Genomic DNA, 21,066 nt, shown 5'->3' with positions numbered 1-21,066 from the left:
TTTTGCCTTCGCTTCTCACCATTTCGAACGATAACCACACCCATCTTTACAAACAATGTCGAACGACGTCTGAGCAATTTCGTCTTCCTATGTCCAAGAGACAGATGAACGCCACCGAAGCATCACGGACTCATCAAAAGTGAGAGACGCATTCCTCACCAACCTATCATTAGAAGAGCGCCTCGACTTACCAAATCTCCGAGGAGGTACTCATGAGAATACTTTCCATCAAATCAGCTGTGTCCACGACCGACTTCATCCTTTGCCGTTGCTCGCTCAAGATGGAAAGCAGCTACACACATCCCCACGAAGGAGCTCCCACGAGATCGGCACTGGCTCCATTGGAAAAATGTTCGAGCACCCGGGGATTAATTTCGTGTTTAAGTTTCCCATTACGAACGCTGGACGCGCATCGAAGCTCTGGAACAATTACGTGATCCACTCCAAAGTTCACGCGGGCTTTGCATCCTTACCTTACTATTACGAACACCAAGCCCAAGTGCCTGAGTGCTTCTGGTACGGCACGCCCGGCACCGCAGGATTTCGGGCATTGGGGACCCAACATTGACCGATTCCTACGCACACCCGGGCACAAACTGTGCTTGAAGATGGTCATTTTGGTACCATGGTACGGTCATGAATGGGTTGTTTGACTTCACCAAGCGCGTAACTGCGTTGTGGTTACTCGGATTTGATGATTGCTCTCCAGTCAGGATGGACATGCGTGGGGTGGTGTAATGGATTGCTATTGTCCAAAACCCAATGCGTGCAAAGATTATGTTTGCAAAGAGTATGTTGATAAGTTTGACTTCTCACGCCACCCCAATAGTCTATGTGGCAAGGCTGCTTCTTTGAGTGCTGACGGCTCGGATGAAGGAAGAGTATCAAGAAGATATTGATTGAACCTTTCTATCGCAACTAAACTATCTCCTTTATCCAGGCCATAGACACCTTCCATTTGTTACATAGCAACTACCGTGACTCGTTTCTCAGTTTCCTTTTCCACCCCTTCTTTTCGTTTTCTGTATCTAACATAGTTGAGAAAACGCGCTTATGGGTATTGTTGTCTGTGTATCGAACAAGAAGAAAACACCCATATGATATATCCCATCCACAGAAACCAACCCAAGTCAAATCAAAACAAGATGCCCTATCCATGCTGCTGACTGAAGACAAAACCCATCATTAATCCTGAACAAATCACACCGTACCACATCATAACACTGCACATCTTTTAATCTTAAGCATCATACCTCATACCAGGCGGGCAAGACTGCATGCTTAACCGCTGCACATGACGCAGGAGGAGGGATCGGCGCCGGGAATGTAGGGGCCTGTTTGTTTAATGTGGTCAGCGTGTGTCTCAAGGTTTCGTTGAGGATAGTGTTGTCGCTTACATGAGACTACCTCATCAGAGTAGATATCCCCCTCTCTCTCCTTGCTCTCCTCGTCCTTGTCCTCACTCTGGCCCTCCTTCGTCTCCAGCAGCGTGGATCCAATGTCCTCGGCCTTAACAACCGGGTCAGTGGCCAGAGCCTTGGGGCTCTCAGGCTCGGGCAGATCGGCCTTGAAGCCGGCATTCTTGGCGGGCGAGACCAGTGGACGGGGCCTGCTGTCACTCTGTACAAGAGTCTCAGGATCTTCAGTGGGAGGAGGTGTGCTGGCGGGTGTGGGAACATCCCTGGTGCCGATGGGTGTGCTGGTGCCGCTAACACCAGTCTGGGCGTACGGGCGGGGACCCGAAGTGTTCTCCCTCAACACGATAGACGTATAAGTGCCAGCGGGAGGGGAGCGCTTCTTAAGACCCGAGTGGGCTGGGGCCACTCGGTCATCCGTGGCCCTGAGAGCCTCCTGGTCTACGGTGAACTGGATGGGCTGAGCAGCAGCCTGCGTACGGAGGTAGTACATGCCGGTCTTGAGACCCATCTTCCAGCCGGCGAAATGCATGCTGGTAATCTTGCCCATGGTGGGCTCGCGCATGTGAATGTTGAGGGACTGGGACTGATCAATGAAGGCACCACGGTCGGCAGCCATCTTGACAATGGTACGCTGGGAGATTTCCCAAACAGTCTTGTAGAGGGCCTTGATGTCATTGGGAATGCTCTGGATGTTCTGGATAGAACCGCCCTCAGCAATGATGCGGTTCTTCATGGCATCAGACCACAGGCCCATCTCCACAAGATCCCTGAGAAGCCAGGGGTTGACGACCTGGAACTCGCCGGCGAGCACACGTCGTTGGTAGATGTTGGAGGTGTAAGGCTCGAAGCACTCGTTGTTGCCAAGAATCTGAGAAGTGGAAGCAGTGGGCATAGGAGCAAGCAGCAGACTGTTGCGGACACCGTACTTCTTGATGTCCGCCTTGAGAGCAGTCCAATCCCAGAGGTTGGTGGGAGTGACGTTCCACATGTCATATTGGAGGATTCCCTGGGAGACGGGCGAGCCCTCGTAGGTGGCGTACGGACCCTGCTCCTTGGCGAGCTGGCAAGAGGCAGTAAGAGCGGCGTGGTAGATGGTCTCGAAAATCTGGATGTTGAGCTTGCTAGCCGCGTCAGAATCGAAGGGCATGCGGAGAGCCAAGAAAGCATCAGCAAGGCCCTGAACACCGACACCAATGGGACGGTGACGCATGTTGCTGTTGTGGGCCTCCTTAACGGGGTAGTGGTTGATGTCAATGATCTTGTTGAGGTTGCGGACGACGACTTGAGTGACCTCGTGCAGCTTCTTGAAGTCGTAAGAGGCATTCTCGTAGTCGATAAAGGCGGAAAGGGCGAGAGAGGCAAGGTTGCAAACGGCAACCTCATCCGGGGCAGAGTACTCAATAATCTCAGTGCACAGGTTGGAGCTGCGGATGGTACCCAAGTTCTTCTGGTTGCTCTTGCGGTTGCAGGCATCCTTGTAGAGCATGAAGGGGTTGCCCGTCTCGGTCTGGGCCTCGAGGATGGCATACCAGAGCTTCTGGGCCTTGACGGTCTTGCGGCCCTTGCCTTCCTTTTCGTACTTTTCGTACAGAGCCTCGAACTCGTCACCGTAAACGTCGGCAAGGCCGGGGCACTCGTGGGGGCACATGAGAGTCCACTGGCCGTTCTGCTCGACACGCTTCATGAAAAGATCGGGGATCCAGAGGGCAAGGAAGAGATCGCGAGCGCGCACTTCTTCCTTACCGTGGTTCTTGCGAAGGTCAAGGAACTCAAAGACATCGGCGTGCCAAGGCTCAAGGTAGATGGCGAAAGCACCAGGACGCTTGTTGCCACCCTGGTCAACGTAGCGGGCGGTGTTGTTGAAGACACGGAGCATGGGAACAATACCGTTGGATGTGCCGTTGGTACCAGCAATGTAGGAGCCAGTGGCACGAATACGGTGGATGTTGAGACCGATACCGCCAGCCATCTTAGAGATCATGGCGCAGGTCTTGAGGGTATCGTAGATGCCCTCGATGCTGTCTTCCTTCATGTCGACCAGGAAGCACGAAGAGAGCTGGGGCTGGGGAGTGCCGGCGTTGAAGAGAGTGGGAGAAGCGTGGGTGAAAGTCTTGAGGGACATGAGGTTGTATGTCTCAATGACCCGCTCAACGTCGTCTCCCCAGATACCGACAGCAACACGCATGATCATGTGCTGGGGACGCTCAGCAATCTGGCCATCGAGCTTAAGAAGGTATGATCGTTCGAGGGTCTTGAAGCCGAAGTATTGGTAGTTGAAGTCACGGTCGTAGACAATTGCAGAGTCGAACTCGTCCTTGTGGCGCATGACACACTCGTATACGTCCTTGGCGATCATGGGGGAATGTTTGCCGGTCCTGGGGTTGACATAGTTGTACAGCTCGCTGATGACGAGCGACCATTGCTTCTTGGTCTGCTTGTGGAGGTTGGACACGGCGATACGGGCGGCGAGGATGGCATAGTCGGGGTGGGTGACGGTCATGTAGGCGGCAGTCTCGGCAGCCTAGGGAAAGATTGTGTGTTAGCTCGTGATTTATAATCGGTACAAGGAGGAGAAGGACTGGGGAGGAGGTGCTTACCAGATCGTCTAGTTGTGCTGTGGTGACGCCACCGTAGACGCCAGAAATGACCTTTTGTGTGATGGCTACAGGATCAACATGGTTCATGTCGAGGCCATAACAGAGCCTCGAAACACGAGCTGTGATCTTGTCGAACTGGACGCGCTCCTGGCGGCCATCTATGAAGAGGGAGTCAGCATTGGGCGTGATGATGGCGTTGCTAGGAAGGGGGAGTCGTGAACATACCGCGCTTCTTGACATACATAATGTCTGATGTGTGGGGGAGAACGTGAAGAAGAGGGAACAAGAACAAGTACAGTTATTGACAACCAAGATGGAGGAGACACAACAGAAGAACACTTGAACTTGAAGTGGTGCTGCTGCTGGGCCGTTGACAGGATTCGACTACGCTGACAAATGGCACGAGCAGGAAGACGACTAACACCAAGACAGGCCCAAGCAATCTCGAAGTTGTCTTGGGGGGAATTGGGTAGTATGGGATGGAGGAAGAGGAGAGGGAAGGACAGTAACTTGAAGTAGTCACAGTCACGGAAGAGACGGGAGAGAAGTGGAAGGGAGAGAACGAAGAGATGGAAGGAGAAGGCAGCGAGAAGGATGGTTTTTCGAGATTGGCGCGCCCACTCTTTTTTAGTGTAGCCCGTCTTAGGTGGACTGGAAACTGCCAGTGCCAATGCGGGACCTCTATGGGCCGGCCGTCAAAAGCGCGTCTCACCCACCGCAGCCGAGTGCAGTATGTGTGCATTTTGGAGTACTGGGAGCATCTGGACGCGTCTCACTGCGGGCTGCTACAGTTTTTGTTCTTTTGGAGCGCGTTGGCTGGAGGGGAGGCCCCACCAAAAGTCTCCTCGTCCCCCCTCCCCCTGGCCCGATGTTAAACAAAACACTGCAGCTGCCACCCCACCTTTTAACAGCGCTAGAGGTAGCACCACTTTACACGTCCAGAACGACGCGTCTGTAAATTACATCATCGCAAGCAAAGGGGAAATGTGAATTGCCGTGAGCAGTACTCTTTTACTTTTGTCTTTTCAACATGGGACAAAATTCACAGATATTCACAGAGCCGTGTCAACCATTTGTTTACATCGCGCCCTGCTGCCTGGCACTAGCAAAATCCCAGACCCGCGCGCGGATCCGTAACTCCAGCCGTCGGCACCTTCAAACCCGCCCAAAAACACGGTGCTTAAGTAATCATGGGTGCGCGCCCTGCAGCGACTGAGCGGATGAGCTGCAGCAAGCCAAGCATGGCCCCTGTCAGGTCCCAATCCAGTGTTCAAGCTTGACCTCTCTCCATCCGACAGCCAACTCTTACTGAGTGAGAGACGACATCACACTGCCCTGTTCATCTCGTCCGATGACTTAGGAAGAAGGGAAACGTGCGTTTTTAGGGTTTCAAGTTTTAATCTGAGTGTTTAAAGGTGCAAGGGAAGACAAGAGATTGAGGGTTTGACCAAACTTTATGTCGATGCGATTGAGTGTCTCACGACCAAGTCTGCACATCCCCGCAAGACCACCAATCTTGAGCAGCCGTAACTGCAGCATCACAGCACCATTGACAGCCATGGCGTCCAACTCTACTTTGGCGAGCAATGGCCCGTCTGAGACTTCAACTTATAAGCCCAGATACATCGATGTAAGTCATTCAATCATCAAATAATCATCAACACCAAAACCGATACAAACCACCCACTGACTGACATGTGACACAAAAGATCGGAATCAACCTCGCCGACCCCATCTTCCGCGGCCACTATCACGGCAAGTCACGCCACCCCGATGACCTCGCCGGCGTCGTCCAACGCGCCATCGACGTAGGCTGCGCCAAGCTCATCGTCACCGGCTCCAGCTTCAAGTCCTCTCGCGACGCCCTCAAAATCGCCCAACAGTTCCCTCACCACGTCTACACAACAGCCGGCATCCACCCCTGCTCCTCCTCCATCTTTTCCACCTCACACCACATGCACCACGACGAATCCGGCTCCGAGTCCGAATCATCTCCTGCTACTGCTGCTGCTACTGCCCCAGAAACAGCAGCCGACTCGGCCTCCACCCCGATCCCCATCTGCGCCGACCCCGACCCTGACGCCCCACAACCCGAAGACCCTTCTCTAATCGACCACGTCCGCACCCCGCAACTCATCGCCTCCCTCTCTGACCTCATCGACTCCAACCGTTCTCCAAAAGGGGGACTCATTGCCTTTGGCGAATTCGGCCTCGACTATGACCGTCTGCACTACTGCTCGCGCACCATCCAATTACATTCCTTCCGGGTCCAACTCAGCCTTGCCGCCTCTCTCACCCCGCAACTACCCCTTTTCCTACACTCGCGCGCCGCCCACCGGGACTTTGTCGATTGTCTCAAGGAAGCCTTTGGTCCGAACCTCGAAAAACTAGAAAAGGGCGGGGTGGTGCATTCCTTCACCGGTACCCTCGAAGAAATGCAGGAGTTGATGGATTTGGGCCTGTTTATTGGTGTGAACGGGTGTAGTTTCAAGACGGAAGAAAACTGTGCGGTTGTCAAGCAGATTAGGCTGGACAGAATCATGTTGGAGACGGATGGGCCGTGGTGTGAGGTACGGGGCGGACATGAGGGGTGGAAGTACTTGGTGAAGTATTATGCGAGGGAGAGGGAGGCTAAGGAGAAGGCTGAAGCGGAAGCTAAGGAGAAGGCTGACGAAGAGGCGAGAAAAAAGAAGGCGGCAGAAGAAGAAGAGAAACAGAAGGCCGAGGAAGCAGCCAAAGCCCTCGCAGACGTTTCTCTAAACGAGAATGGGACACAACCCCAAACCGAAGGGGAAGTCGGGAACGGTACCCCGGACGTTAGCGGGACCTCCACACCCAACCCCAGCGGCCAACAACAACCGGGCCAAAAACGCGAACGGCGCAAGAAGCAACCACAGCCGCCTCCACAGCCAAAGAAGAACAAGAACGCAAAGAAAGAATCTGAAGTGCCTGAGCGGTTCAAAGTCGTCAAGAAGGAGAAATGGGAGGAGGGGGCTATGGTCAAGGGCCGCAATGAGCCGTGCACAATTGAACGGATTGCTATTATTGTCGCGGAGATCAAGGGGATCTCGGTGGAGGAGGTGTGTGAGGCTGCTTGGAGGAATACTGTCAAGGTGTTTGGGTTGGAGGAGTGAGTGAGTGAGATGATGGAAACGACAAGAAGAGGGTGGGGAGAAGGTAGAAGAGAAAGTAGAAGGTAAAGGAGTTGGGGCGTTGGTCAAGTTATATAAAATTTGATAAATAAAAGAAGGTCATGTCTCAAGGACAAACCCATCATGATCTGAAATGGCAGGTGACCATGTCCATCGTTGACAAATCAACCGTAAAATAAATGCTGCTTCCCACAATGCGGGCGCTAGTTCAGTTCTGTAATGAAGGACGGGATGCTGTTCCCAACGCCAAACACCACTGCTACTGCTACTGCTGCTGTACCCGGACACATCCATGTAGTGTATCAGAAACACTCAAAGACCACTTCCTTTATTCCCCCTAATCCTCCCCTCCCTAACCTTCCCGACAGTAACGCCCTCTTCGCCGGTCAACCACCCCGGCATTCTCTCTCCATCGACAATCCCAGCCTCTACTAGCTGCCTGATGCCCGCAAAAACGTGCGAGCCGTGGAAGGTTAGTTTGACGTTTGGGTGCCATTCATCTTTTTCTTTCCCTGTCGCTTCTGCTGCCGTGCCATTGGAGCTACTGGACCCAGACCTCCTATCACCGGGGGTATCTTTGTCTCTTTCTTTGTCTCGTTCTCTGTCTCGTTCTTTTTCTCTTCCTCTTTCTTTTTCTCTGTCCCTGTCCCTGTCTCTATCTCTGTCTCTTTCTCTATCTCGTGACGAAGACGAAGACGAAGAAGAGGAAGTAGAGGAAGAAGAATGGATGGAAGAAGAAGGAAACTCGTCTTCGAGAATAATATCCACCCTCTCCACACCTTTCCCGTCTCCCACCCGTGCAGTCTCGGCAAACCTCGCTTTAGCCACAAGTTTTCTCCTCTTCTGTTCTCTCTCTTCCCTCTTTGCACCAGGCGACAACAATGGCGGCTCCAACCTCTTCTTCTTTCTCCCAGCAGCTCCGTTTTGTTCCTCCTTGTCACCCTCCCCCTCCTCCTCTTCAGAAAGCGGAGGCGAAGGCAGCACCGTATCAAGCGGCGTCTCCCTGTTGCCTCTTTTCCCCTTTCCCTTGTCGCGCATCTCATCAGCGTAGATACTCCAACCCCCACCCGCTGCTCCTTGCCTGGTATTTGCGCCGCCGCGGCGGTCCAAGAGTTCATTCAGGTTGCGCGTCGCTAAGCTGGTTGGCTTCAAGCAGAAGCGCTGGCGGGGACGGGATAAAGCGGCGGGGATGCCGACCAGCAGCAAGTGCTGGAGGGATTTGGCTTCGCCGGCTGTGGTGTTGATCCCTGTGGTCTTCGTGGCTGCCGAGGAAGGGCCGGCGGCAGGGGCGAAGCCGGAGAGGAGTTGAGGTTTGGAGATGTAGATGTAGGGAGAGGCGTCGGGAAAGGCAATGTAGACGGTGCGGGAGGTGTCAAAGGTGGTTGTTGCTGCTTTGCGGCTGGTTTTGGAGGAGCCGGACTGGAGACCGAGGCTGGTGTTGTAAGGGGAGTCGAGTATGAAAATACGCAGGATCGATAGAGGTAAAGTCCGGTGGCGGTCAAAGTTGTAATGCGCCTTGACGTCCGGCGGTACTTGGGCTTGGAGGTTCTTGAGAAACGTAGAAGGGTGAAACCGCGGGATAACGAGCGATTCTTTATCGACTTCCGGCTGTTGATTCTCCTCCTCTTCGTTCGTGGATAATGGTTTCAAGGGCATGATCCGATATGCCGCCCACTTCTGCGACGTCGGGTGATCATAAAGGTACTGAATATCTGCCATAGCAAGCTGATACAGCGTCAGACCATGGCGCCAGTCCCCCTCAATAATCCTGTCAATCACCTCCCTCTTGGATCCCTTGCGCGATTGTAAACTTGTGTAAAGCTCCTGCAACGCTTCGAGCGAGCGCGCGGGCGGGTGGAAGTCGTCGGCATATTCGTCTTCGTCATCGTTATCGTCGTCATCGTATTCGGAGGAGGAGGGTTGGCGGAGGTAGGGAGCCGCTAGGGCGAGGTTGCGCTCGTCAAGCCAGTCGAGTGCGAGCGTGAGGAGTGAAGCGCGCGACAGCCGATTGAGGATCTTGAAGACGGCTGGGTTGGAGGGGTCGACGCGTAAGGAGGAGGGCAGTCGCGCGGTGGTGGGGATGGAAATGGGTGCCATTTTGCGATTGGGTTGGGGTTCATGGATTGGTGGCCCCCTCCTCCCTCCTCGTTGCGTTGTTGTTTACCTACTGAGTAGTTTGTGTGGATGTCGCGTGCTTGGGTTTGGATGGCGTCGCTTAGATTGAATGAATGGTCGCGGTCCGTGGCTTGGCAGTTCGCGGGCCCTGGTGGATTTGTGGACCGGGCTTAGCCGACCGGGACGGGTTGTCGAGGTCGGGATGGTGGTTTGTCGAGAGGGGACCGCGTGGAAGTCAACAACCGAGCGACTCGATGTGACCGTGTTGGTCCACATGTGCCGTGAACAAGCGTCTCCGGATCGACGCCGGTCAACAAAGCCGCAGCATCGGCTGGCCCGTGCGCTCAACGTCCGAGATCCAGGTACGTACCCCCGGCTACTTAGTGGGGACTCCCACCACATACCTCTACTGTATCCCGCCGGAGACCCGCCGAGTCCGCTTTCATCGCCGTTCTCATCCCATCTCCAATTCTCGCCTTCATCGTCCCCCTTCGATTACAGATGCCGGCAACTGGCAGCAAGCTGTCTGGCAGTTCCTTGTTATGGTTGATACTCCGCCGCGCGTCTCGACCACCACCAGCCAGGGCCAGCCAAGAATACACGGTACATGCCGTCGTGGGAATGTCATTGACTCTTCACGATCATCTTGCCTTTTGGCCTCAATGGCCGGCTATCTAACATTTACTCATAAGTTACTCTCCACGCCCGGCCAACCATCCGCTTCGTTAAGACGCCGGAATAGGATTGGAATCGGCATGAAGCCTCAGCTTTGTTGTTCCTTTGTCCTCCTCCTCCTCCGGCTCGATGGAGCTTCCAGCGCCGGTGATGCCCGCTTGTGCCTGTTCCTCACAAAACCCTGAAACAGGAGCTGGAATAACGGCAACTCCACAGCAATCGTCGATCGATTGGAAGTCTCTGATCCAAAGTTTCTCTCGGGCGCAGTGCCAAGTCTGGTCAAGCAAAAAAGGTCTGACCTATAGAATGCCGCCGATCGCGGACTGTGGTTTTCACTGTTTAAGCCGGATGCCGGTCACCGACGTCAACGACAGCGAGTTTGTGATCTCATACACTACACTACAGTGGAAGAGGAGGGACGATAGGATTGTCTGTTTTCGTTGCTCATAAATCGGACCCTTTTGATGTTACAGCGGTCAAGCCAGTCTTACACTACTGCGATTACTTGATACCGCTTACCGGCTACCATGCATGTTGGCATTGAATTCAATCGAACCATCAAGGGATCCTTTTGTGCTTTTGTGAGTTAGCTCTGTGCAGCGTCGTCGGGGTTCACGACGTCCCTTATTGGATTATTAATACAGGCCTGACATGTGAATGGTCCGCCCTTCAGAAGACCCGTGGGAAATCGGAGGCTCTCACTCGCCAATTCGTCCCAATGCATCGTCGTGCAGATCTGGGGTGTCATTGTTCGTGGGAACGGCCTCTTTTCTTCTTCAGGGCCTGTCACGGTGTGCTAGGGGCACAATGGAGCATCAGAAGAGTACATAGGATGGGGAAGCCTTGAGGAGAAGAAACCCCTCCTAGCGGGGCGGGACCTGAGCTCGGATTTTGATCTGTTTTGGATCCGAAAGGAAGACGCTTGTGCGGTCAAGGGGTTTAAACGATTACTAACCAAAGTGATGCAGTGAGACGAGGGGTTGGACACGAAGGAAATATGTAAGTAGAAGAACACGACTGAAACGATGGCCCGGCAAGGTTATAACTACCGAATGATAGGCACTACACTACTGGCGTCGAAGTTGGTGAAAGAAGAGGTCAACATTTCTTTGTTGCCTCGGAGTTAACATCTCATTCGGTCGTGCGGCGCAACTGAAAGTGGAAGCACCGAGACCTTGATGACCCTAGTAGTAGTACACCGTGGGTGAAACCAACGACTGCCCGACGCAAAATGGGGTTTGAATAGGAAGAGACGGAGTGAAGTGGAATGTCAGACCCTTTGAAACTGACACCAAGGGCGCAGCCTAACTACTCGCTCTACCCAAGACATCATTGATTATTCAGTTCCTACTGCGGTAAACCCGACTTTGTGATCAAAATGAAAACCCCGCCAGCCATGGCGTCCTCTGCCGTGATTGGTGTCTTTGTTCTTGGTAGTATTCGGTACCGTGAGCGAGAGGGTTGCGGACAGCGTGGGAGGCCGGAGGACACTGCCGTGCTCATTCATTCGGTGATATGGATGAGAGTGAGAGTGGTGAGAATAGTTGTGTGGTGGTGGTGGTTTTACTTCCACGTTGGGGGGCAATTTTGCGCCGTTTACCGCCCACACCTGAACCCTACTACAGTAGGTCGGCCCATGTTGGGTTAGCAGGATCGATGGGAGTGCAGGGGTAGGGCAGTGCATGAGGTGGTGAGCGCAAACTGAGAAGAGCGTGGGATGGGATGGCCTCTGACTAATCGCACAGTGAAAGGACCCCGCCAGCCCCATCCCACCAGAGAGTCCAACCAGTCATCATGGCCGATGGCCGCTCCTCGCTTTCTCGACTTTTCCACTTTCAAGTTCCATTCCCGGTTCCGTCTTCAACGACACGCACACACACTTCCTTCTTCACACAGACACTCGGACCCTGACTGAGAACACCACAGTCAACACCATCGCAAATCATTTTTCGCTTTCTTAGAAAAAGTCTGATTCGGGTGGCATTTGTGTGTTTTGTTGCAATCAAAACTCTTTCCTCCCTCCACCTCCGTGCCCGTCGCCGTCGTTGACCATACCTTGCGAATTTCCCTCCGCCGACAACGGCCCCCTCCAGTTCCAACCCTGACCAACCTTGGAACCTACATCTGACGATAAACCCTACCGGCCAAATACACATCAATAGTATCACGCCGCTGACTCGCTGGAACCAACGGTCTCCGAGCATACTGCCGAATCATTCGACCCCGTTCAAGAACAAACCCACTTGTCTCGACCAGGAGTCGCGGTTCAGGGCTTCGTCCAAGGCTCCAGTCTCAATATCTCCGACTGGGACCGGACCCCATTCGAGTCCCATTCGACTCCAGTTGTCCGGTCCTCGAGAGGCTCCAGTTTGAGAGGCTCCAGTGCCCCGCCCCCGTGGTGCTCCTCCAGTCATCAGCTCCAGCGCTCCCGGCCCCCCCGTCGCTGCCCCTGCGTTGGTCTCTTCGCACGCTTAGTTTCCATCCCGTCCAACACAGTTAAACATTTACCATCCCGGCGCCATTCTCTCCTCCCCAACTCTACCCTTCTTTCTCGACTACACACCAGAACAACCAAGGAAGGTCAATCGACTGCATATCCCCGACACTACTCCAGCACTCGCCTGGCAAGGCGCGCCAGCGTTGTGACGTTCACACCGTCTACACTCTAGAAAGAGAAGGAAGAACTTGGTTATCAAGGGCGCTCTGAAGAATACCACTCGACCGACAACACCACACAAACCATCGTCAAAATGGCCGGCAGTCGCATCAACTTCACCAACTACCTGCGCAACCTGAATGTGCAGGAGCCGCAGGTCGAGGAGTATGTGGCTCCCAACGACGAGGAGCTCGCGCTATTTACCAACACCAACTTCTTTGACTACGAGACGGGCCAGAACACCGACTACCAGGCGCCGCCTGTCAAGCCCGATGCTGTTGTCGCTCCTACTCCCGTCGAGACTGCGGCGACATCGCCCGATGTGCCGACCGATGCCTTCATGACCGATTTCCTGTCGGGCCTCGACCAGGGCTTGGAGTTTGCTGCTCCTGCAGGTTAGTGTTTTTTTTTTTTTTTTTTTATGCGACTTTGTCAATTTCTCATGTCTGTCTGTCTGTTTTTATTCCCTTGTGGCCCGGTTGTGTCTTGGATATCTTTGTGTTTCCTCGGCTGTCATGTTTGTCTCACCTTGCTCGTTTCCCACCTTTGAAAGACCCCTACACCTTGTGGTCGGAGGTACTGGCGAGGATGCATGTCGGGATGCTGCACACAAGGGGCAAGTGTCCTGTGAAGAGAAGGCAAAAAAGAAAGTGATGTGACGGCGGTGGTGGTACCCGGACGGCCCCGGACGTCCTGGGTCGGGAAGGAGGCAGATGAACACCATCAGGGCCATCCATCGCGACTTCGATTAGCTGCAGTCAGCTGCATTCGCCAAAGAGCACCCTTCTCCTTATCGGGAATCCGGCAGCGTGTTCGTCACCCCCACTCTTTTCCGTCCATGCCCACATGGCTCGGACTGTTTCTTGATTGGAAGCGTGTTTGGAGAAACAGAGGCCGAGGTACCTGGCAATGATGGTTCTGGTTGTATGCGGTGGTGGGAGTGCCGAATTTGGGGCTGACAAATGACAACGCTCCCCGAGAATGGTGTCATTTCTCGTGACTTTGGGGGGATTGCACCATCGACGAGGGGTGATCAACAATGGCCGATGCCAACCACCTTACCCGTCTTGGTTACTACGCAGTCTCCCCCCCAGTCTGCGCCTTCCGTTTCCATGTCGACGGCATTCGAATATTGTCATTCGGGATCTTTCTGGCTTTTCTTCTTTTCATTTCCCTGTCTTGTATATCAGATTGTGTCATCCTGTGGTGCAAAACAAGCTTTCTGTATGGAGCGGCTCCGCTGACCATGGCACAATGTCTTCAGCCGACTTCAACTTTGGCGACTTCAGCACCACCTACACCTCGCCCACCATCCCGGCCTACCCAGACACTCTAGGCCAGCTCCAGCCCATTCAGCCCAACCCGCAAGCCGCCTACCCTCCGGTTTCGCAGCACCATGCGTCTCATCACGTTCAGCACCCCCACCAGCCCGGCTATGTCCTTGCCAACCCTCCCCAGCTAGGCGGTAACAAGCGCAAGGCCAGCGATGCCATGTCCGTCCCCCCACTCCTGGCGCTCGCGTCATGAGCTTCGAGGAGGCCTCTCGCCTTGCCGCCGAGGAAGACAAGCGAAAGCGCAACACCGCAGCTAGCGCCCGATTCCGCATCAAGAAGAAGCAGCGCGAGCAGGCGCTCGAAAAGTCGGCCAAGGAGATGAGCGAGAAGGTCACCCAGCTTGAGGGACGCATCCAGGCTCTCGAGACGGAGAACAAGTGGCTCAAGGGCCTCGTCACTGAGAAGCACGGCAGCAAGGAGGACATTCTCAAGCTTCTCCGCGAGTTCTCAGCCCACGCTGCCAAGGTTTCCAAGGATGCTGCTGCGGCCGCGGCTGACAAGGCTGAGGCTGCGGCTGACAAGGCTGATGCTGAACGCGCCAGGGAAGAGAGCTCCATCTGCGTCTCCACCTCTTCACCCAGTTCCGATGAATCCGTCGACTCGAACAACAAGAAGAGGAGGAAGGACTAAGGTCGAGCTTTCGGTGACGATGACCATTTAGTTGTGGAGGAAAAGGGGGTTTGTGGTCAGAGGCTTTTTGGGATAACAGTGGATATACATCATCATACTGTCTGAGGCGTTTTCGCGTTGCTTTTGTTTTACTTTTTGGTTTTGGCCGTTTTTTTTTTGTTTTTTTTTTGGTCTTGTGGTCGTTCGTGGTGGAAAGAGAGTTGGCGGCAGTAGTTCTGCTTGCTTCTTCCTCTCTTTCTTATCACGTTCACTCTCATCAGCATCTTGCTCAGCGGTAATCCCGTCTTGAGCTGCATCTGGCTTTGGTTGGTCGGGTGTATTGCGTGCGCGTGCCTGCATAAGTGCAAATGGGTGGACGGATCGACGGACGGACGAACGGACGGATGGTTGGTACGACATGAATGATATGAGATATCACAATGGTGGCTACAGGACTCCGGTATAACTATATTCATGGCGGTTACAGGACTCCGACATTGGCGGTTACAGGACTCCCCCTCAAACATGAAGATCTCAAAAGAAGATTTTGATGAAACGAGTCATGGAAAGAAGAAGAATACAATGAATGGGTGTGATGTGGAAGAAATTTCGTTTTTGGCTTTAGCTTTTGAAATGCGTGATACCATGTTTGATATTGGGAAATCTGGACGGGAGTAAGGAACATTGACATTTACACATGAATATACGAGAGAAATGCAAAGTATAGTACAAGGAACATAAACAGTCGGCCTTGAAGTTATGAAACCGGGGTTTTAACTCCCCTAACCCACTACTCTTTGTTTGTTTTATCTCATCAGTTGTTCTTCCCTAAACCCTCTTACACAAATACATAGTATATACACAGTTACATCCCCTCCCCATTCACCCTCCCCTCCCTCAAATTCGTCAACCGCAACTGATTCCTCTTGCCCAAAATCCTCAGGGTATTCTCCCTTTCAATCTCCGTCATCTCGGGCCAATTTGCAATCCGCGAAATCGTACCATCTTTATGCACCACCATTGGGCCCAGATTATCCAAGGCAACAGCTTGTCCGTTGACCGTGACTACCTTTGGTTGTTGATCTGGGGAAACGGGGGTGGCCGTCTCTGGAGAGGGTAGAGGGAGGGGGTTATTGTTGTTTTCGAGCTTTTGGTGCTCTACAGAGAGGGGGTCGGCGAGGGGGTCGTCGTTCACTTCTTCTGGGCCGAATTGGGTTGGCCGACGGGGGGTGTCATCAGCGACGGAGGCCGTAGGGTGGGTGGTGGAAGTGGAAGTGGATGAGGTGCTACCGGGGACGGGTGACGTGCTTGAGGTGCCCGTTGCGGGGTCCGCTTTGGTGGTGGTGGTAGTAGAAGTAGTATCCATCTTTTGTTGCTGTGACTGCCCTTGCGGAAGGCTACTAGTAGCTCTAGCTCGGGAAGTGTGAATGAGCCTCTTTGAGCCTCTGAGAGTCTTCTGAGTGAGAGTCTTCTGAGTGGCAGGTACTGGAAGTGGTACTCTCTGGGTGCTGCTGATAGGAGTGCTGATCTGGGAGGGGAGGGGTCGCGTTGAAAATCTGCGCGCTGCTGCTGCTGGCCTGAGGAGGCTATACATCACAGCACGGTATGTTTCTTCTTTATGGCCTGTTGATGACCACTCTCAAGGTATGGGAAGAGTGGTTAATGAGACCAGCTGGGTTTGGTCTGTTTGGTGGTAGTGGTAAAACTCCTCCACCGAAGCCGAGGGTTGAGTGCTTGTGTTTAGGTACCTCTAGGTAAACCAAATTGGGAAGGTACCGGTACCTCAAGCTCAAGCTCAAGAAGCGTGGGGGTCTCGACCGTCTCTGAGAGGTCTAGGTCTATTTCTCCCCCAACGTTGCTTTGAGATTCAATAGTCGGCTCGTAGGCAGTCGTGGTGAGCGAAATGGTGGTGATGCTCGGTTGCGGTTTAGTGTACCACACGGTGATTCGTCCGGACTGGCTGTCCGGCTGGGTGACTAGCAGCTATTTGCAAGCGTTGACTAGGCTTGTCTTTGGTGTAGTTGTATGTAGATGAATGGATCTGGTCAAGAGCAAGCCGCGGTTGAATTGTGAGATGCGGCGGACGCGGATATGGATCTTGGACAAGGATGTGCGCAGCAGAAAAAGATAAACCCCTTGTGATGTGTTGTCAGACTTGTTTTGGGTATGGCTTCAGCGTTTTGATGGGTGTGGCTCGTCGCGAGCTTCAAGGAAGAAATGACATGAAATGAGATCAGGAACGGATGTCAGAATTGATGGCTCTTGTGATTTAGGTCTACAGTGAGATGGTCAATCAGCTCACGAATAGTTCCAATTATACCTCGTCAACGTTGTCGTTGGGTTTTCTTCTTCTACTGCCGTCACAAAAAGCTGGAAGCGTCTAGAAACCTCACCAAACAGTGGAATTTTTTGGAGCGCCCGCTGAACGGCTTCCCGTCTGGCGCTGAACTGCAATGACCACATGTGGTCCGTGCGTCAGGCGACTCCATCTGCCCCTGACAGAACGGGGATCTTGAGAGCGTGGAATGTCAACAATGCATCGCATCGACACTAAAGCATTGCGATGGCATTTGGACGTGCAATGCATCGCAAATAACTGCAGTGAAAAGTGGCTGTTGAAAACCTTCGCATCGATTGATAATTACATCGCCATGATCAGTAGTTGCTGTCTCCAGCCATCGCCAATGACATCTTCCCTCCGATACTATCGATTCGGGTACTCAATCATCAACTTCGGGTCCAGCTTCACTCACCAGCTCTGGCAGTACGGACAAACAGGTAGCACCGAGCTGTCATTGAGGTGGTTGGCGCTTGCAAGCTGCGGCGGATAAGTAGACCATGGCTTCTCGTTCGGGCGAACGATTGGCGTCCAGACTGAGCACATCAGTCGGGGGTCCTCTTGCGTGATGAGCCTTCCCGCTCGCGCTTGCCTCTTTGTTCTCCGCACTTGCATCCGTGCCTGGACGGCAAGCTCTTGGTATGTGCTTACGACGGAAACTTTCCTTTGCACCTGCCTGCCTTCCGTCGCTGGGGTCCCGGTTTCTGGAAGGAAGAATTCCGTGTGGACTTTCTTTTCCTTCACGTCCTCGGAAGATAAGCTTCATTGGGAAGGGAGAGGTCGATCATCGCGCGGAGAATTCATTGCGGGATGGTTCCTCGTACGAGGCTCGCACAGTGAGAATCAATAGCTTGCATGATTCTCTGGCCGTGAGGTCTTGTCCCGTTGCTATCCGCTTATTGTGTTGCTGTTAGGACAGACGAAAACTCTTCTGCATGCCGATATGCAACAAAATTTCCTGCCTGGCGACCTATATGAGGGCAGGTATGGCAGCAAATTGGCCACCGCGTGGGGGCATCCCTCTGTGTAGAGGTATCCTTGAGGAGAAGGTACCTTAGCTGTGACGGATGTGTTCGTGACAAGGAGAGCAGGCGAAACGGGCAAGACAGGCAAGACAGTCCAGGGAATGACGCTCACTGTTGCCGCCCGAAGGCGACCACCCCGCGAGCTCGTAACGCAAATGAGCTGAACATGACAGAAGGAAATTCTATCTGGACATGGACTAGGGTCTTGGAGTGCCCTTGAGCACGGGGGTGAGTGCTGATTTTTCCTTGAAGCATGTAATTCCTCACCTTCAAAGACTGAGCGCTTACGTACAACTCTGCCTGGGGATCCAACCGTGTCTCATCCGCTTCTTCACCTTCCTTACCTAGGGTACCTCTAGGTATAAATCCCATGGTCCAACTTTTGTCTGGTGAGTCCTTGAGATGCTCTCCGGCGGGCCGAGAACGCCCACATTCCGGTCAATCGGACCTGTATTCATGTGCTGACGCTGTCCTCAAGGCTGTTGACGCACCAGTCCACTTCCATCACAGCGCCGCTGCTGGCATGAACACCACTGGACGGGCAGAGAACTTGCCGTACCAACCACGCCTCAGTCTTGTTCACCAGCACAAAACCCTGCTACACCATATAGACGCCACATCTCGCGCGCCACCATCCCCGGCATCGTTCCCACACAACTACTCTCCCTTCTGAAGAGCCTCATCAGGCCGAAGAAGACCCCCATGTTCCAAAGGGGACCTCATGCTCTGTGCCCTTTACCTCCAGACATCAAGTGTCCCTTTTGTTTGGTATCAGTGTGCTTGTGACTCGCTCACAGCGCTTTTGGAAGGGCGATTTATTGATCAAATTCGTCCAGCCATTGCAAACTGAACCGCATGGCTGCCAGTTGAGGCCATTGAACGTTCACTCATCTCCTTCTCGTCAAGTTTTCCTCTCTCTGCTGATTTCTTCCAGTCTTTCGTTCTCTAAGGAGCCCTGATACTCCCCAAGTTCTCAATCTTGAGCCTTCGCACTGCTCCAGGAAAGCAGATGCCAAGTACTAGAACCTACTTGCTTTGAAGATCTCACAACGCCGTGTCTCAAGCGCTAGTCTGGATGACAGTCTAGTTTGCAGCCTGGGATTTTTTCCCCCTTTGACATACAAGTAATTGTGCGGGCATGTAAAGCCAGCTCGGTCAAGTGTTTGAAAGGAAGTCAGTCCTTACTAGTAGATATAGATTTGTCAGTGCTTTCTCCATGTTTCTATTCAACGTCGAGCATTCTTTCCCCTGATCCCGATGATAAGTCACAATACGTGATTACCACCTCATTTTCGAGCTGGATGCTGACTGTAAACTGGTTTTCCAACGTCCATGCGTACAAAACAGTACGAGCCGGCACCTTTGTGAACATTTAATGTTGGGTCGAAGTAAACAAACAAACACTGTGGTCTGTGGCACGAAGCAATGCCTCGACATGCTGCCAAAGTCCCAAGTGTTCGCACGGTACGGCTCAGGGGCTCGAAACCAACAACCCGTCTGAAAGGGGCCATCATTGATTGGATCCTTAATGAATTCACAGGAAACAGAAAGATGGCATGCGAATTCGATCAAGGGGAGATATGAGGTCATCATGGGGCTCAAGTCAATCGTTGGTACGGCACAAAGCATACGAGGTCCAACAACACGCTTCGAACAACGACCAACTTTTTCCATTTGGTATCGCGCTGGCGTGTACACACCTACGAGAGAGATGCCTAGATCTCATCGGGATGTTTCCGGTGCCCAAGTAGTGCCGGAGCAACAAAAGTATGTTCATTTTGCAACATCCAACGTGAAGCTGTTGGCTTGAAGTGTAAGAAATTGCGTGGCCGATGTGAGTGACGCTTCACTATGGGATTTGGGTATAAATCGGGTGGGATAACGCAGAACTAGATATCTATTGTTCCCAACAACATTACCGCAACCATTCCACTCACGAGTCACAAACATTCACACAATCGTAACTCTACCATCATGGCTAACAACGGACTTCAGGGACAGGGGCTTTTCACGCCTGGCGGTTCGGGAGAAGGCAACTTCAAGGACCCATGCGTCTTCTCGGAATCCGACAAAAAGCGTCAAGTCGATGCTGAACTGGTTGTCCCAGCCCCAGATCAAATTTCCAAAGGCGAGACCATCTCATGCATAACCGTGTTCAAGGTCTCGAAACCCGACCCTGAACACTGGCGAGCCGACGAAAGCTTTGTCTTCCTTACCATTGACCATCCAGAGGAAAAGAGCAATTGGGATCTCGTAACGAGCCATCAGCAACCCAGCGAAAGGAGATTTCGCGTCCGTTTCCTCCCTGACGACCCAAAAAACATGTATTTCCTTGTCGACAACATCCAGTTCCCCGCCGCCGCCGCCCACAAGTTCAACTTGATGTTCAGGGTGTTGGTGCGCCCTCAGTATATCCTGTCACATAATCCCCACACGAATGAAATTGAGCAGGACCCAGTCATACTGCCCGATGAGCTGTGGGACGGCGGAAAGCCGGACGGTCCGCAGAGGCACACGTACGTCGCGGGTATTTTCGAACTCCACCAATGGTTGGAAGTGAAGGAGGAAGCTGGAGTGAAAAGACAGAATCCTTTGTGTAAGTTTGCCTCGGCGTTCCGTACTGCCTTCTTCTGATGGCGAATACTGTCCACTAACCAGTTGGTGTTTTCCCAAAATGATGCAGCTCCAGAACAAGAGGCCATCGTAGCCAGGCTTGCGGCTATTCAGGTTCCGCCGTTTCTCCCCGAGGCTAACTAATCGCAATGGCGATCAGCGAGCTTGAAGTCCCCATCCAGGGGCAAGAGCTTCGTGGGAAAGAAGCTCTGTATGAGCTCGGTTAAGAAGCTGAAGGAAGGAAGAAAGTAGGACACAGGTCGGAACAGACCAGGTGAAGGGTCAACACACTCAATGAAGGACAGGGCTGGGTCGGCTGGACTGACTGGGTGATTACTCTCATGGTTTTTTGTCGGGAGGAAGGGACAATAGCTTGAGACGGGATCGCTTCGTTATGTGCTATGATGTTTCCCAGGAAACAACACATGCAGGAGCCATTGCCCGTCTCACCATTGGAGACATGACAGGCAAATACCTACCCTCAGAAGGTGCTCTTGGGTTGGGATAGTTAACGTTACTGCATTTTTTGGCTTT

At 53.1% G+C, this 21,066-nt stretch overlaps 6 protein-coding genes across 6 annotated transcripts; 3 read left to right on the top strand and 3 right to left on the bottom strand.

The window, feature by feature from the left end:
- Nucleotides 1-1,119: 1,119 nt before the first annotated feature.
- On the bottom strand, nucleotides 1,120-4,421 carry B0T23DRAFT_156868 (ribonucleotide reductase large subunit). The gene is made up of 4 exons (XM_062832645.1): nucleotides 4,241-4,421; nucleotides 4,016-4,173; nucleotides 1,398-3,939; nucleotides 1,120-1,334 (listed from the first exon to the last, which is right to left on the bottom strand). The coding sequence occupies exons 1-4, from the start codon at nucleotides 4,257-4,259 to the stop codon at nucleotides 1,282-1,284; spliced, it is 2,772 nt and encodes a 923-aa protein (XP_062691393.1). The 5' UTR covers nucleotides 4,260-4,421; the 3' UTR covers nucleotides 1,120-1,281.
- Nucleotides 4,422-5,573: 1,152 nt separating this feature from the next.
- Nucleotides 5,574-7,149, top strand: B0T23DRAFT_429335 (uncharacterized protein; the record flags this gene model as incomplete). The annotated part of the gene is made up of 2 exons (XM_062840188.1): nucleotides 5,574-5,645; nucleotides 5,725-7,149. 2 exons carry the CDS (start codon nucleotides 5,574-5,576, stop codon nucleotides 7,147-7,149), a joined length of 1,497 nt encoding a protein of 498 aa, XP_062691392.1.
- A 330-nt stretch (nucleotides 7,150-7,479) lies between these two features.
- Nucleotides 7,480-9,684, bottom strand: B0T23DRAFT_405107 (centromere protein Chl4/mis15/CENP-N; the record flags this gene model as incomplete). Its single annotated transcript, XM_062838963.1, has 3 exons — nucleotides 7,480-9,304; nucleotides 9,544-9,625; nucleotides 9,663-9,684. The coding sequence occupies 3 exons, from the start codon at nucleotides 9,682-9,684 to the stop codon at nucleotides 7,480-7,482; spliced, it is 1,929 nt and encodes a 642-aa protein (XP_062691391.1).
- Nucleotides 9,685-12,707: 3,023 nt separating this feature from the next.
- Nucleotides 12,708-14,577, top strand: B0T23DRAFT_429333 (uncharacterized protein; the record flags this gene model as incomplete). The annotated part of the gene is made up of 3 exons (XM_062840187.1): nucleotides 12,708-13,008; nucleotides 13,878-14,106; nucleotides 14,142-14,577. 3 exons carry the CDS (start codon nucleotides 12,708-12,710, stop codon nucleotides 14,575-14,577), a joined length of 966 nt encoding a protein of 321 aa, XP_062691390.1.
- A 675-nt stretch (nucleotides 14,578-15,252) lies between these two features.
- B0T23DRAFT_156827 (uncharacterized protein) lies at nucleotides 15,253-16,496 on the bottom strand. Its single transcript, XM_062832644.1, has one exon. It carries the CDS (start codon nucleotides 16,148-16,150, stop codon nucleotides 15,422-15,424), a length of 729 nt encoding a protein of 242 aa, XP_062691389.1. The 5' UTR covers nucleotides 16,151-16,496; the 3' UTR covers nucleotides 15,253-15,421.
- Nucleotides 16,497-19,893: 3,397 nt separating this feature from the next.
- On the top strand, nucleotides 19,894-20,676 carry B0T23DRAFT_359403 (uncharacterized protein; the record flags this gene model as incomplete). The annotated part of the gene is made up of 2 exons (XM_062836225.1): nucleotides 19,894-20,515; nucleotides 20,603-20,676. 2 exons carry the CDS (start codon nucleotides 19,894-19,896, stop codon nucleotides 20,674-20,676), a joined length of 696 nt encoding a protein of 231 aa, XP_062691388.1.
- Between the last annotated feature and the right edge of the window lie 390 nt (nucleotides 20,677-21,066).

Source organism: Neurospora hispaniola, assembly GCF_033458365.1.
Source record: "Neurospora hispaniola strain FGSC 10403 chromosome Unknown B0T23scaffold_5, whole genome shotgun sequence".
In the NCBI taxonomy this organism is placed as follows: Eukaryota; Fungi; Ascomycota; class Sordariomycetes; order Sordariales; family Sordariaceae; genus Neurospora; species Neurospora hispaniola.
Note: the sequence above shows the minus strand (reverse complement) of the source record. Positions and strands in the feature narration are given on the sequence as shown.

What these genes read in the sequence shown, in the direction of transcription:
- B0T23DRAFT_156868 (XM_062832645.1), bottom strand. An exon ending in CAGCACAACTAGACGATCTG is followed by an intron (nt 3,940 to 4,015) that starts GTAAGCACCTCC and finishes ATCTTTCCCTAG; the next exon opens with GCTGCCGAGACTGCCGCCTA. An exon ending in CTCTGATGAGGTAGTCTCAT is followed by an intron (nt 1,335 to 1,397) that starts GTAAGCGACAAC and finishes TTAAACAAACAG; the next exon opens with GCCCCTACATTCCCGGCGCC.
- B0T23DRAFT_156827 (XM_062832644.1), bottom strand. Translation starts at nt 16,150, where the DNA reads ATGTATAGCCTCCTCAGGCCAGCAGCAGCAGCGCGCAGATTTTCAACG.